Source organism: Catharus ustulatus, chromosome 2 (genome assembly GCF_009819885.2).
Source record: "Catharus ustulatus isolate bCatUst1 chromosome 2, bCatUst1.pri.v2, whole genome shotgun sequence".
Taxonomy (NCBI): domain Eukaryota; kingdom Metazoa; phylum Chordata; class Aves; order Passeriformes; family Turdidae; genus Catharus; species Catharus ustulatus.
The window spans coordinates 8974276-8990920 of record NC_046222.1 but is presented as its reverse complement, the minus strand read 5'-3'; the positions used below and the strand labels follow the sequence as shown (position 1 = coordinate 8990920).

Sequence of the window (16645 nt, the reverse complement as noted above, 5' to 3'; positions counted from 1 at the left end):
CCAACCACAGAATGGCTGCGGCACAGGACAGCAGGCAGGTAAGGAAACTTGCATTTCTGCAGGTCCCAACAAACATCGACTCATGCATTCTCTTCACTTACTTGGATCTTGCTTCCTTTGTAGCTGATGTGTCTCACCCCCAAGGTGAATGCTTTTGTTGGTACAGATTTTCTTCATCAGCTCTCCCTGGAAATTGGCAGGCTGAGAGAAGTTTTCATTATCACAGTCCATGAAGCACCCAGAAATCAGATCTTTAAGGCAATCAACTGTAATTATGCAAAATCCTAGGCTGCATCCAGCTCTCCCACTTTGCTCAGCTACTGTAGCTGCATGATTTCAGTGGAACAGATCCTGGCTCTTGCCAATAGAAATAAAATTAGAGTTTCCCCTAAAATTATGCTTCAGGGAACACAAGAAACTACACAGAAAAGGAATGTATTTGAGAACATTTTTAATAAATAATGTGACAAAAATTACTTTTCTGATTATTGGATCCTCAGTATGCAAAATTATGGCTAAAATATGAGGTTTCTTACATGAACATAATGAAAACATTAATCACATGGATTTTTCCTTTAGTACTGCACACCCTTTCTATGGAACCTTTCTTTAAAAATTAGCTAAATGAAAAATTTCAGTCCTCGGTAAACACCAAAACACTTTTTTTTTTCTTTTTTTTTTCATTGGGGCTAGTCCTGATAGTTGTCAATAAACAAACACACATTTTTCCATTAGCACCAATGACAAAGAAATTTTATAATTACAAAAAAGATCAGAAAACCTACAGACAGAGGACATCATTTGGCAAATTCAATGCAACTAATGCCTCTATTTCAGCTTTAATGGTAATCCAATGTTGAGAGAGGCCACAGAAAAATTGGTCATTTTCTGTAAGTTCAGGAAAAGTGAGAAGTGTTTTGATTATGGCCCACATTTACGTCTGTTACTTTACCATCTGTCATCATTCAAATATTCCAAATACAAACATAGAGCATTAACAAAAAGATGAAAAATATCCCAAACAAATGCTTAACATTTTCAATAAGACAAAAAAAGATTAATAGTTACAATGGTTTACAAACAAAGTTTAGTGATTGTGCTTTTAAAACCAAAAAAAAAAAAAAGATAAGCAGTGCATTACAAAAAAATTCATTGCCAAGATCAAACAAAACTTCTTTAAGTGGCACTTCTTCTTTAAGGTGAATTGACACAAGTAGAGGTCTGAGATTTGGGCCAGTAGCAGTTGATGATATTACCTAATTGTTATTAAAAATGTCCATTGATTTCCTTTTCATAAGCAGTGTTGAAGCTGGAAATTAGAAAAAAGTTTCAGATGAACTTGCTCATGCTATGATTAGGCAAATAGCAATCACATTGGCTTACCTCCTGCCTATCCCAAAGGACATTTTTAATAAGAATGTATTTAATGATGAAAATGGAAAGACAAATCAAAGTACCACAGGGGCTTAAAATGAGTACATATTTACAATAAGAGCCATCTTGTCCCAAATTAATTTTACTTTCGTTTGTCAAACTGTATCACCTGCAAAAGGCTAGCAAGAGACTGGCAGAACACGAGACACACAGGCAGTGTTGAAACTGCAAGATGCCATTTGCACTGAGTGCAGGGCACAGTGAGGAGCAAAGCCTGCTCTGCACCACGTTCCCTTTGGCGGCTCTGCGGTCGCTGCCGCGTCCCGGCGGTGTCACCGCCTGGCTCTCTGCTCAGCACCGCCTCGCTGGGGAGGAACCTTGGAATCCCAGGCCCTGGAATTCCCTCCTGTTCTAATCCTGGAGCAGCAGCTGGCCCAAGCACCTCCAAGAGCAGCTTCCCTGCCTCCCCGGGCGGCGAAGGGGATGCGCTCGGCGTTACGGAATAGGCAAGGGCCGTTCCTAGTGAGGAGGGTTTACAAAGAAAGAGTAAAATAAAAAACTAGCATTCTGATGGCATGAGGAAAAAGGAAAAATTGTACACTCTGATTGCACTGAACATTATTTCTGGCGTCAAACATCATCAGACTTGAGGCATCTTAAGTGATTTATTTTTTTTTTTTCTGATTAGATTTTAAAAGCCTGTTACAGTACATGTCGTTGTCTTCAGCTTTCTGTTTCCTGTGTTAAAAAAAGGGGATAAAAATTACTACATGTTAACCTTTATTATTTAACATTTGTTTTACATACTTCCTAGAGATTTGCTAACTTTAAATGATAATTACTTCTTTAAGTTATGCACAGTAGTGCAACTGTATGTTGGCCACCCTCTCTACAATCAGTATTTAAATTGAACCAGTATCATTAGGCAGAAAAAGTAGAGAAAAAAGTTCATATCTTAATATAAAATCTAGAATGATAAACTGTCAAAAGATGTGAAAGGCAATATCATGGTGCTCTTAGATGCTCTAGTTCCTAATTTTCAGGTTTGAAAGAATCTGGATAATGTAAAGTGCTCTTCAAAATATTGTATTTCTGCAAGTTCTGTTCCATAAGTTTTAGTGTGATGACAATTATACTATACTATATATGGTTTGTTTTTTATGTTTTGACACATTCCTAGTTTGTTTACATGGATTGGGCATAACATTAATGGACAGATAAATGTACTAATTTTCCTGAACAGAAATATTTCTGTTTCAAAAGCATTTTTTTCCTAGCATCTGTCTAAAAACAAGAATAGCTTTATTGTAGTCATGTTCAGTATTACAAATGCAGTTACCTCCATCTCTTCTTCTTCTTCCTCTTCTTGTTCATAGGTTCCCAGTACTTGCATTTCTGCAACATTCCTTCGGGCTAGATTTGCTTGATCTGCCCTCTGTCTGCCTCCTGACCCTCTTGAGGACATGGAGCTGGAGGAGCTGGGATCTCTGGGATTATTTGATGTTGGAAATGTTGGTCTAGAGTATGGCAGGATGTCCTCTGCATAATTAAATGCATACATTGTTATGTTTACAAGCCTAGAGATACTGTGAACCTAAAATTTCTGCATGCAGTTGATTTACTTTTTATGATTCTCAGGAGGTTTAAAGTGATGCCTGACAAGAACATGAAATATGCTGCTTCCATAGCAGAATTATAGAAGCTTTCTCAAGGAAATTTATAGTCTTTACATGGTAACGTTCACTACAGAAAAACTAAATAATGATTAGTGTCCGTTCCATTTCAATTTAGGATCCCTGCTCTAAGTTCTACAGGAAAATGAAAACAAACCCCACCCCTTGTAGTACATATTTGATATGACCCAGCAGGAGGAAATGAGAATACACATATGACACAAGGAACTCATTCCATCTAAATACTGGATCCTGCATTTCTCAGGCTGAATTTGAGATACAGTCAGTAGCTGTGCTTTAATATTTCACCACCATCCTCTGTGGTAGAATTCTAATAACTTTTCCACTGTAATCAAATTTTTATTCAAGTATCCACTTAACCAACTTAATACACAAACATCCATGATGTTATCCCTAAATACCTGTAGGTAAAAAGGACCAGGCATTTGTATCAATCTGTGCTCTTGGTGAACTCTTGGCATTTTCCATTAATTAATAAACTTACCACTTTCCATATGTAAGAGATTACTTTGATCAGGTCTGGCTCATATAATGCTATGTGAGTTAGCATTTGCAATTAATCCACAACTATGAGGGCTTTTTACTTTTGAAATAGGACCAGGAATCATTCTGGCCCTTTTGCCCTCAATAAATTGGCAAAATGGGCCAAGTGCTGATCCTTGGTTGGAGAGTCAAGTCTTTGACTTACAGATCTGCTGTTTGACTTCACTCTATCTGCTTATAATTAGATACACTAAGTATAACTAGACTACAGGTGCATGGTAGGAGCAGGAACACTGATCCTTACAACTCCTAGGGAATATTTCTTTCTGGTTTCCTCAGTATTCGCTTTAATACACGATGGGTCTAAGGGCAGCAAAACAGAAAAAGATCCTGCAGTGTGACCCATATTAACACCACAGTTATGATAAAAGGTGGCAATTCAGCAGCTCTAATTTCACACCAGCAAAGCTCCCAGCCCCCAGCACCGCAGCAGACCCCGAGCAGGCAGAGTGACCTTGAAGAAGATGACTTTTTGCTGGTGCGCCGTCCCGTTTTGGTGCTTTGCTGGCTCGCGCTTTGCCGTCGCCCGGCGGTTCCTGGGGCTCCCTGCGCTCCCCCGAGCCCGTCCTGACGTCGGGATGCTGCCTGCCCTCCGCCCCCTCCCTGCCCTTGTAGCTGGCTCCCTTCCTGTCCGCGGATCTGTCCGTCCTGGCCTCCATGGAGGCGAGCTTGGGCAGCATCACCGGCCGCACCTCCAGCTGCGACTTGGACTGCGCCGTCGGGGACTTGATGGCCGGAGGGGGCACGGGAGGAGGGGGCAGATCTGTGGAGGTGAAAGAGGGGAGTCATGACAATGACATCATGCACTAGTGAAATTTAGAAATAATATTTGACTTGAACTGAAGAAACAGACGCTCTTGTTTACTTTCCATCCTCCTCTCTCCACCCCAAAAATATTATGTTACTGTTAAAACTGCTGATGGGTATTTTTCCAAAAGCTTGAACTTCAAAAACACAAAGGACGAGCTCCCCTGCCTTTTCAAATCACAATATTTTCTTAAAAATCATTACCATAACTGCAATAAACTTCAGGCACTCAGATATTAACATATCAATTATGGATAACAACAAAGACTTAAGGATAATAACATATTCTTTCTGATATTTGTAATTGTTTGCTAAGTCCATTCAAGAACACAGCTCAAGGTCTTCAGTGTAGTGAACATTAAAGCAAAAGGGCTGGGATGTAAGAACGTGTATCAGATGCCTTGCTGACATATGTAAGGATAAACCATATCTTCTTTTAAAACAGTGGGTTAAAATAACATACATATCCTTGATGTCTGTGGCTATGTCACGCCATATTAAAGAAAATTTTAAAAAAAGCACAGTCTGTTAAGCTCTCAGAAAAATATTCAAAAAACAACAAAATAAAAGAAAAAGAGACTCACAAAGACTTCTGGATTTGTCTCTTTAAATTAGCACAGCTTAAGGGGTTCTAAAATTCTGAATATTTTAAAATACTACTTATAAAGCACACACATTATTTACTTCATTTTATTTTTATATTCTTGCATTAGGACATAAAACTAGAATATGTAAAATGTTCATCAGGATACAACAGTGCTCTATGGAATACAAATGTGGAGGAAAAGATACAGGAGTCAAGCAAGGAAGTGGCAATACAACAGCAGCTCACAATAAAGCTATAGGCACAATTCACATGGATATAAGAGAACAACAGGTTAAAAAAGTGAGATGAGGTCAATATTCTCAAGTGAAATTGCTAGAAAAAATTCTTCACTATTAAAAATTGTAACTTCAGCATTTTGTAATACTGTGCATTTCTACGTCCACAAAAATCAGGGAGCAGCTGTGTTTTTCAAACACCATCACTATATATAGAGCTAATTCTCAGTCTATTCAAGGGAAAGTTTCAACTAAAATTTACTTAAACTGGGCCAAAAATAAAGGCAGTACTCCTGAGTAAGAAAAATCAGGTATCTAATATATACATATAAGTTCAGATATGGCAGATGCCAGATATTTTCGAGAGGTTTTCCAGTGACACAAAACATGAGTGACTTGATCCAGCCCTGTGGAAAGAGGAAGCAATGCAGAATTCAGTGCTCTGTCACCACATTCACCTGGTGACATATCTTGGAATTACCCTCGACCTGTCTTAAGACTGGAAATTTTATCAATTGGTTGGACTGGAATGATGAGAAAGAAAGATGTCAAAAAGTATGGTTCATAAGGTAGGACATACTTCAGAGAAATTATATCCTGCTGCAATAACTCCACTGTCTTGGTGGGAAAAAAACACACAACTAACAAATAAAACAAACAAACAAAAAATCCCATCAGGGTAGCTTGTTTGTTGAATTTTAGCAGTTTTCAAGAGCAGCTAAAGATAAATAATTGACTATTGAGACTTAATTTTGAGTACCTACCTAACACTCACTATTTGCAGGTATCTTTAAGAACAAGGACTGTCATTTTCTAAGGCTAAAAAGGCATAATGTAAGCTTGGATAAACTAAGTGGCTGAATCCAAGGGCAGGTTTAGACTGGCTATCAGGAAAAGGCTCTTCTCCCAGAGTGGCTGGGCACTGGAACAGGCTCACAGGGAAGTGGTCACAGCACCAAGCCTTACAACATACTTGGCAAGAAAGCACAGAATCAGTTGTGCCGCGTTCCTTTGTTATCTGGAACTGTTCAACATGGTTTAGAGGCAACCTCTGCTCAGTACACAGCCTCAGCACTGCAAGTCTGTAATTCCAGCCATCAGAGTAGCACTCAGACTGCCTCTTCTAAAAATGCCCTGTGAGCTCCTGCCACCAAAGAGCAAACCAAACTATTTTCACAGGGTTTCCCAGCCCTGTATGTGCGAATTTGAATTTCTGTATCACAAAGATCCACATGTGATCTTAAGAGCCAATACCTGCTGCAGAAAGTATTGTTCTGAAGAAGTATACAGCCTCTTACAATTCAGCAATCATGTGAAAATTCATGTGAAGTCAGCCTAAGACCTCAGAGTTGTGTGTGAAAGCCCAGGGCATAAAATCATGTCAATCCAGACTAAAGCTCATAGAGCATAAGAACTGTTCTTCCAAAGCAAGGCTAAAGATGGACCCCATCCCTCACAGAACACTGTTAGCAATTACAGAACTTGAACAAGGTTTAAAAAATAAGACAAACTCCGAATTAGTCTGTGGAGATTCCAACAATACTTTCCTTCTTGAGGAAAACTTTCTTTCTCACAGTACATCTTCCCTCAGAAGAAGACACATTGATTCAAAAGTGATGAAGATAATCAAACTCAGATTAGGCTTCTGGAATCACAGATGCTTTTCTTTTAACACACTCTGGTCAGATTTGACTTTATCTCAACCCTTTGGGGTGTCCAAAAAGGACTGACATGGTTTTAAACCCAGCTGGAGATGAAATTCCTCTCAGCCACTCACTCAGCATTCCACCTCTCTTCTCTCACCCCAGTGGAATGGAGAGAAGAATCAAAGTAAAACTTGTATGTTGAGATAAGAACAGTTTAGTAATTGAAAAGTAAAACAATACAGTAATGGTAAACAATAATAATAGTGATAATAAAAAAGGAAAAAGCAAGTGATGCAGAATGCAATGCTCACCACCCACTGACCAATGCCATACCCCTTTCTGAGCCCAGCTGGGCCCTTCTGGTTAAATCCCCAGTTTATATACAGGACAGGATGCTCTATAGTGTGGAATAGCCCTTGGGTCAGTTCAGGTCACCTGTCCCAGCTATGCTCCCTCCCAGTTTATTCTGTGCACCTCCTCACTTGGCAGAGTATGAGACAAGAAAAAGAAAAAAATAAAAGAAGTCTTTGACTTAGGATAAACATGTTTAATTAAACAAAACAAAAAAAAATCATTAATACCATTCTCATTCTGATCCAAAATAAAGCACTGTAAGAGCTGCTGGGAATAAATTATCCCAGTTGAAACCAGGACAATGCAGTATCTTGTGTCTCACATGCTCCACTCACTTTCTCTATAACTAAGCACTGAATAGCCCTTCTCTTGAACCTGCTGATGAAAAGGGAGTGTACATATCCAATATCAGCCTTTCCAGCCCCCTTTGGAGCCAGTGTCCAGCAGATGTGGCATGGCAGTGCACTGGCTGAATGAATACTGAAGGGATGGAACATTCCTGTAGCCTGTAAAATACAGCTTGGAACAAACTACTTGTTCAAGAATCCTATCCAGCTATGCAGGACAATGAACAAAGTGCTGTTGAATCTTGACTATGGAAAGGGAAGATGCATTGATATAAAAAGTTTCATAAACTGGCAGCAGCTCTACGGTACAGCAATAACTAAAGAAAAGTGACATTCGCTTTCAAGAACATTTTTGCAACCTGCAGGGAAACTATAAAAAACTTCATTATAACACAGTACTTCTGACTGAGAAGAATCCTTAACAGAGGGGGAAAAAAAAAATCCCTTTCAGAGGTCAACACTATTACACCCCTGTGGTATTTATTTTAACAGCTCAGATCACAGAGAAAATCCAGATTCAATCTGCCTCCTCGAGTACAAACTGGCACACTTCTTATTAAAAGCAAAATGGAAGCTCCCATTGTAAGGAATAAAAAATAAATCACAAAGCCACATCAAACCAATAGAAAGAACTCAGAAGTATTTGTTAAAGGTCAGCTGTGCTCAAATGTTTTATTCATGTCTCTGTATTACTGTTACCCTGCTTCCCCTGTAACTCAAACAATTAATGGATGCCATTTCATAGTTCAGCCTACAGGAGAAACCTTCCGTAGGTGTCTTTGGAGAGGAAAGATGATAATTTTCTAAATGAGAACACACACAAGAACCAGGGCATAACCAAAACAGTATTGAGGAAAAATAATCTGCTAAGTTAGTTTAACACTAAAGTGGAGAAACCACAAATTAGCACAAAAAGATGAACTGTAAGTAGTGACCAATGAGGGAATTGGGTTTCATTAGGCAGTTCTCTCTTTTAAACTCTATCAGGCTGCAGATTTTTCAGTCATACCCTGAAGAAAAAAAAGCAGAGATTTTCTAGATTTGATGCAATACTAAAGAAGACCCCTGGAAGTGTTCAGGGCAAGGCTGGATGGGGCTCTGAGCAGCCTGGTCCAGTAAGGTGTCCCTGCCATGGCACGGGGTTAGAACCAGATAACCTTTGAGGTTCCTTCCAACCTAGGCCATTCTATCATCCTCTAAGACACAAAATGAATCTTTAGTCCATTGCACGTTCATGCTGGTATGTAAAACTCAAGATTGTTTCTGACTAAAAAAACCTTAGCACTTAAGATTTCCAGACACATCATAATCTGAGCTATTATTCATGCAGTGAAGTTGTTTTCATGCTTTGTCTCTCAAGAAACATGGCTCACACTGTACGCAATAATTGGATGAACAAATTAATACAGCAAAACCCAATGTGATGTATAAAAGCTGTGGCCTCTTGCCTTTTTTTCCTTTCATGTACATTTGCATAATTATCAAAGCAATTTTCACTCCACACAACCTCCTTCAAGTAAAAAATTTTATATTTACAAAATGTTTCATAATGGACTCAGAAGTAATGACTGAGAAGAGACAAAGCATCTCAAAATTATTACAATTCAATAACAAACTGATTTTTAGCAGAGTAAGAAATGCATTCCAACTTATTTTGCACCTTGCTAAAATTTGCTTCATACACAGTACATTTTTTTGCACTGCACAGGCAGAGGGAGACAAAAGTACAAATGGTCTTGGCATGCATAAAGGCTCAACATTTCCAAGTGAAAATTTGAGGAATATTTGGCAGATGTTCAACTGCCTTTTGTGAGAAATTCAGTTGCCCTGACATCATGTCATTGGTAATACAGCTAAATAACTCAGATACAGTCTCAGCCAGTTTAGCTGCAAAACTATCTAGTATTTTTTGTCACTCAGAGATTTAAAGAAGACTCAGGATTTAAAATCTCATGTGAACTGTGAAAGGCATAGTTTCTATTCAAAGACATGCTGAATCAGAACAATGGCAAAGTATTTCATCCTTTTTATCCAAATGCTTACAATTCTAGGGTTTATAACAACTGATAAATCAATTCAAGACAGTTCAGAAGAGAGTCTCCCATATATATTTTTAGAAAAGCCAAACATATTCTTTTGAAGTTTGGGTTTCTAAATTAAATATGTAAGTAGGTCAGTCAAGGTTGAGAAGGAGGGTACATCTGCTAGTTGGTTCTTGTAATGCATTCTTAGTAAACTCTCCTAAAAGGCTAGATGAAGAGCAATTAAAAATTCATACATTTTAATCCTTACCACCTACTGAGCAGAGAATTTTAGCAACAAATATGAAGAACATTTCACTGCCTGGATTGCTGTCAAGGAACAAAACAAGTGAGCTGAAATCCCATCCCACATAAAGTAGCAACTGACTTGAACTAATGCTCACAGAAAATACAAAAATTTCACTACTTGGACAATGCAGTATAGATCAGAGAGCACTCTATTTAAAAATAGGTAGTAGTAGGCCTTTTATTGCTACATTAGTAACAAACACACCTTCAGAAAGACCAACCTCTTTCACAGATTTGCCTGTATGAAAAAAATAAAACAGGGAATTTTAAAAGACATATATATTGCTGTTAATAATACTCCTGGCATTTTCAACCATTCATGAAAATCTTTAATTTATTTGTATATCTATCCTTCCTGTCAATCTATCATCAAATTCTTCATTACGCTTGTATTTCACAGAAGTATTAGCAAGTACTAATTCAGGCAATTTGGGAACAGAAGAAAATTCTTTACACACAATTCTTTAAAATTCCATTTTAGAGGCTGAGAAAGCAATGAAGGAAGATATTTTTCTCCTTTTAGTGTCTATTGAATGCTTCTGTTTTTCTACACACACATATATGTTCAGTCATTATGAGGAAAAAAAGCAACTCTGTATCAGGAACTCCTTTATAAAAAAGATAAATAATATTCATCAAGCCACTATAAAAACCTAAGGATATCTCAGAAAAGTCAATTGTGCTTAAATGTTTCATGCATGCATCCCTATAACTTTTTTCCACCTAAGGAAAACAATTACATACTATATGATACTTTAAAGCTAGTTCTAAAGGGTCAAAATATATTAGATGTCGCTATTAAAGTGAATGGTTAGAATCTACAGTAAGATTCCAAATATACTTATGCAAATAGACTGAGGGGAAAAAAATAATTATTTTTAAAAAATATCAAAACCAAACAAGTCCTTCAACCTTTGAACTGGATTTTATTAGATCTGTAGGAAATAAAGCCATAATTTGTCATTCCCTGAATGACCACACTGCATTGCACCATAAAGAGATTAGTGGAAATTCTTACCTAATTAGAAAATATGCTGAAGTAAGCAGGTGCTACATAACACAAAACAAATATTGATCAGGATTGTCAAATCTGTACTGCAATATCTAATGACAATGGCTCTATGATTTAACTCTGTATAACTACTTTCACAAGAATGTGTCATCAAATACAGACCCATGTCTTATTTATCCCCATGTTAGAAGCAAATGGCCACATAAAACACCTTTATTTTTTTATTTCTAATGTCCTAGCTATTGTGTTTGTACTGAGGCTTGATGCCCTGCCAATTACTCAGTTAAGAGCATTCTCTTCAAGAGAATAAAAGCTGATGAAATGTCAATAAAATCCTGTGAAACGCCATTACAAGAGTCTCATAAACGTAATGTTTCTGGTACAGTTTTGGGATTTACACCTTGTGTTGTCCTTTCACAGAAGCAAACGTGCACAAAACCACTGTAATAACCTCTTGAAATCAGATAATATTCCAACAGCTCAGTTTTGCTGACAGAAGGGGCCTGGGCACAAGCCAAGAGGCCCAGGTGCACTGTGTCATGCCAGCATTTAACGCAGCCTAATATCAGATAGATGCTACTGAGAGAAAATACTCAGAATAAAGTACAGATAATAGCACGGACAACCACTCATTGCTAAATTACTTCTGCTCATTCGTGCTTTGAGCTTTGTATTAAATTTTTTTCGTCAAGTGGCAGGAATCACAGGGAGAAGTGGTTCAAAACTCCCTTCTTGTAACCCTGGATAAGGATCTATAATATTAGCCTTTCATATGATAATGGCAAATGATGCCCCTCTTTGAAAAATTTCAGGCTGGTAATGAAAGTCCTAATCAGATTGTTGTTGCAGAGAAGCAGGAGGTGGGGAGCTCTGCCCTTCTTTCTTTTTCCCTTCCCTCCCCTCCCCTTCCCCCACTTCTCCCTCCTGTTAGCAAATTCAGCAAACTTGACAAGGTGGGTTAAGTCTTGGGGAATTTATCTTACATGAATTTCCAACAAAGCCCATGGATTGTTTTATACAACTGGAAGGCAGTGCTTTAATAAAAGCTGCACCACCTGAGGCATTTTCATTAAAGGCTCTCTCTAGACAACATCACAATGTTTGCATTATCATCCTACACCCCCAAGAGAATACAAGCACTACCTTTTCAGCAAGAGCTGATATTGTGTGTGAAGGCACGAGAGAAGATGATTAGATTTTCCTTTCACTCACAAAGTAACCGCTTGCAACAATGCTGCAGTCAGGATCACAATTCACTGATTTGCGTTGTCCACCGTTTGAATGGTGAATTGTTTTTTATTTTTTTTTTCAGGAAAAGACACATTCTGAAGGTTTTAATATTCAGCCACGTGACTGAAGATTTTAATCCTAACCACACATTATTCTCAATGACTGTACTATTTAAGCTATCTGGGGTCTTAAATAATGACGGTAATTAGCCGATTAGGACACTATAGAAAACAGGTGCAAGGCTCTGGAGTGGAAGCATCAATGTACAGTATTAAGGAACTCTGGCATTTAACATGATTAAACTGTTCAGCATGTTTAGCAACAGGAAACACAAATCACTGAATTCTGAAACACAGCGTTATCTCTGTGGAAAAATTTCACGCACACGCACTGAATGCATATTTAGAAAGGTTCACTGAGGCTTTCACCCGTTTCAGTGGACTCACCATCTGTGTAGACTTCTCTGCGCAGATGTCCTGGCTGGTGTTTTTGCTTTTTGGCAGGTCGGACCTTCTGTATTACAACAGCACTCATGTTGCTGTCGGTAGATACAGGGCTGGTGGGTCTGGGACAATGCGATGCATGAAAATGTCTACGGCCTGCAAATGGTTACAAAACAATAACAATTATTTTTCTTATCTAAAATTAGACTTTTCATACTTTCTCTTTTCTCATCAGAATGCTCTAGCTGTACAAAACCTAAAAATACACGGTTGGAACAATAGTACAGCTCATCCAGTTTTAGAATGGGCTGTAACTAAATCGAAGCATTTGCTATCCTATCATTAGGCAGGCTGGCTTGGTTGCACAGAAATTATCCAGCTGCTTGGTAGCTGGTAGCTCCTGCCCCAGGAGCAACAAAATCCATCAGCAGGCAAGCACAAGCAGGATTCCCATCCAGCCAGTTTCTGGAAAGAGCAGAACATTTCCCTTTCAGGTTTCCCCTCCCCTAGCTTGAGCCACACAAGGTCATCCCTGTCACAAGCAGAGCAAGTGACCAGCAGGTCTTGGGTACAGAAGTCCCCTCTGCCACTTTGAGAGAATTTTCAGGAATGCATCGAGGCAGGATGGCTGGCATTTTAATCACAGATTATTTGCAGACAAGAACTGTAACATTTTAAGGACATGTAGTCAGGCACATATAATAACAATATATAGAAATCATTGCATAACATGAACTTAACTGTTGCAAAAATATTAGCAGCTGGATGTAAAAAAGACTTTTCTAAATATATAAGTCATAACAGATATTTATACAAATTTATTTGTACAAAATGGGTAAAATCCTGGTCCCATGGGTACGAATGGGAGTTTTGCCACCTACTTCAATTGGTCAGGATTTCATCCAGAAATTACTAAATTACATCCCCTCTCACTCTTCATGATGAACAGCTGTGTTGAAATGAAACAAAGGACTGTTAACTGGGAGAGGATGTCAGAAGTGGGAGGAAGGTTGAAAATCTGTGGAGTCAGGGTGGACACAGTTGTGACAGAGTACCTCTACTCCAGGTCTGGCAGTTTAATAGGATTGATTGTGAAAACATTCATGGAACTGCCTGAAACCAGCCTGCTGTGTTCTTATTTTTTAGGTGAAGTGTAACAATATCTATTTGGCTTAGTAAGGTTACTGATTACCTGTATATATCCAGTGCTACTAGTACACAGCATGTTGTAAAAAATGAAATATTTCAAGTATCATGTTTTATATGCTGAATGGTGTTTCAGGAGAAAGGAAAAGTGAAAACACAGACATATACATAAGGCCCTGCTGCATATGCATAATCTGTAATTTAAAATGTAACTCATAACAGCTATCACAACATGAAACCAACACAAAGCCAGTTCATCCCAATAATAGAGCAGTAAAACAGTAAAAGCCTGAATGGAACTCTCCAAGAAAAAAAAAACCAAAACCAAAAAAACCAAACCAAATCAAATGAAAACAAAACAAAAAAATCTAGGGAAAATGCAACTACAGGTTTATTATTTATTTGGAAATTTCAATAGAGAGAAATTAAATATTCTCTTGTAGAGTGACTGAAAACACTGGGAGCTTTGTACTGCAAAAAAGACAGACTTCTATAATCCTTTTTTTTCCCTCTCAATTCAGTTCTGAGTGTAAATCCACCAGCAGAGTTGATGTTTGTCCATGATCAGTGAGACCAAAGAACTAGGAACTACTTAAAAAAACACTGCAGAGCAGCAATTTATTTGAACCGTTTCACCACAACTCCGTCCTGACTTCTGAACAAAGAGCAGGAGCTCAGAAAGTGCCTGTGGACAGGTTCATTGCACAATGGCCACCTTTTTGGAGCAGAGGACGACTCACTCACCTCCTGCTGCCTCGTGCATTTGCCGCCGGGCCACCTTGAGCCCGGCGTACTCGGCGGCTGCCGCCACAGCCTGTGCAAAATCGGCGTCGGTGAAGAAGGATCCGTCGGAGGAGCTGACGCTGGAGCGCCCGCTGGAGATGTTGTCTTCCTCGGAGGCTGAGCCCCAGCCATTGATCATGGACCCTGTCACAGAGCTCTCCAAATCCCCCACGCTGGAGGCAGGGGTCTGCTCCAGGCCACGCAGAAGGAGCCTCCTGTTCTGCATCTTGGCAACCTCCACGTCGGCCTCATCCTCCTCCTCTTCTGGGGCGTCTGTGTCCATGTCAGACACCAAGGGCCCTGAGATGTAGCCATAGGTGTGAGGTGGGGAGATGGGCCGTGGAGGGGGTGGAGGACTCACAGGCTGGCGTCTGCACAAAAACACAAGGGTGAGAAGAACTGAAACGACATAACGGAGCAGATTGATGAAAATAGGTTTGTTGGTTTTTTTTTTTTTTTTAAATCAACATAATTTATATCTGAAATGCTCAGGTTTGTTTTTTTAGTTAATACTTTTGCTGTGAATCAGAACTGACAGCTATGTAGCTTGAAATCTATCACAAAGAAATCTGATTTTTTAATGCAGTTCCTTTATCACTGACTTTAATGATGAAGCTGTTCATTTCCCCTAAATAACACATGTAGAGCTAAGTAAAGAGTTGGTTACAGATCATGTGGCTATCAAAGAAATTATTTGTGAACCCTGGGGAGTATAAGCAAAAGAAATAACTGTAAACATATAGCTTGAAACTATCGATGCCAACAGATGCATCTATCCAAACAGATTGCTCCATTAACATTATCTTCCCTCCACCCACCCCGGTGATTCAAAAAGATATGAAAAGAGAGTCTGAAATTTCATTAAATTGATCCAGGTGATGAAATAAAATAATTTTCTACCATAGTGTTAGGTCTAGGCCTTAGGGGTACCAACATGCATACAGATGTATAGGTTAACTAATTTAGATCCCAATTTGTCAGTAGTGGTACCTCCAGCTTAAGGAGGCAAAGTATAAGGTATCAGATCAGTGTTCAAGGTTAGTTAATATTTCACTCAGAAGTTCCAGGTAGTAACATTGTCAACAGTTATTCACAGTGCCTTTAATTGTCATTTGTCTGGTAGGAAAACACACTTCCTGCAGTAATGGTTCTCTTGGCTGTGCTCACCAGGAATTTCTACTGCAGTCTGCTTTGAAAAAAATTTCTAAGTAATTTTCCTCTTTCAAATTTGCCCTCTAATTATCTCATTGAGAAATGGTGACTCTCATGGTTATATCAACTCTTTTGTGTGGGTGACGTGCAATTTTGGTATTTTTTTGGTTTTTTTAAAATTTTGATGAATGGGAATACATATTAATTTTGGAAAGAAATGTTATCGTGGAAGGACCTAATACTCTGTAGCAAGAGCAAATTTGATCTGCCTTGTACTACATCATCACTCTTTAACTTGCTGTGTTAAGTACTGAACAGAATGAAGAATAGTTAGGGATAAATATCTAATAATAATTTTATACCACCATCCCCAAATCTCAGAAGCTGTCGCTGCCTAGAATCTGTACCTGCTTTGACTAGAGACCTTGCCCAATAAAGTCTCACTGCCTTAATTTAAAGCTCTTGTGACATGTCCTTGTGATGTATTTGTCTATTCTCTAGGTTTTGGTATTAGAAGACAGGCAATTGGTAACAAAATATGTTAGGGCTCTTGAAAATGTACTTTGGCTGCCAACCTTTAGGGATAGGCTAATTGAGAGCAGCTGGTTCACGGGCATACAGAATTAACAATACTTCTTTCCCTTTATCTGATGCAGGTTCCTGCTTTAACAGTGACATTGTCTCCTATCTCAGCTCTGGGTTTAACACTGATAACACCTGCTATCCCACTAAATCTTTAGGGTTTTTTTATCTCCTTTTTGACTCTTCCAGAGCACAGCTTTTTATTTCAGTTTGCTATATTTCCAGCAAGCTCACCAGACAGAGAAATATTACATACACCATCACCACCAGAATTCTATTCTAGATGCCTAATTCTGAGCAGCAAACAAAGTAATACTCAGCAGAACCATGAGTAAAGCTAATAAAAAGTATGACAAACAGTATTTCAGGAATTATTTTCA

At 38.7% G+C, this 16645-nt stretch overlaps 1 protein-coding gene across 1 annotated transcript in view; it reads right to left on the bottom strand.

Annotated features, from left to right (window-relative positions):
- Positions 1–434: 434 nt before the first annotated feature.
- Positions 435–16645, bottom strand: part of ROBO1 (roundabout guidance receptor 1) — a 243156-nt gene continuing 226945 nt past the window's right edge. Inside the window, exons 23-27 of the mRNA XM_033051478.2 lie at positions 14493–14902; positions 12606–12758; positions 4066–4374; positions 2714–2913; positions 435–2112 (exon numbers count right to left, since the gene is read on the bottom strand). Of these exons, the coding sequence (XP_032907369.1) occupies positions 2098–2112; positions 2714–2913; positions 4066–4374; positions 12606–12758; positions 14493–14902 (1087 nt within the window). The 3' untranslated portion in view covers positions 435–2097. The remainder of the gene's footprint in view (positions 2113–2713; positions 2914–4065; positions 4375–12605; positions 12759–14492; positions 14903–16645) is intronic.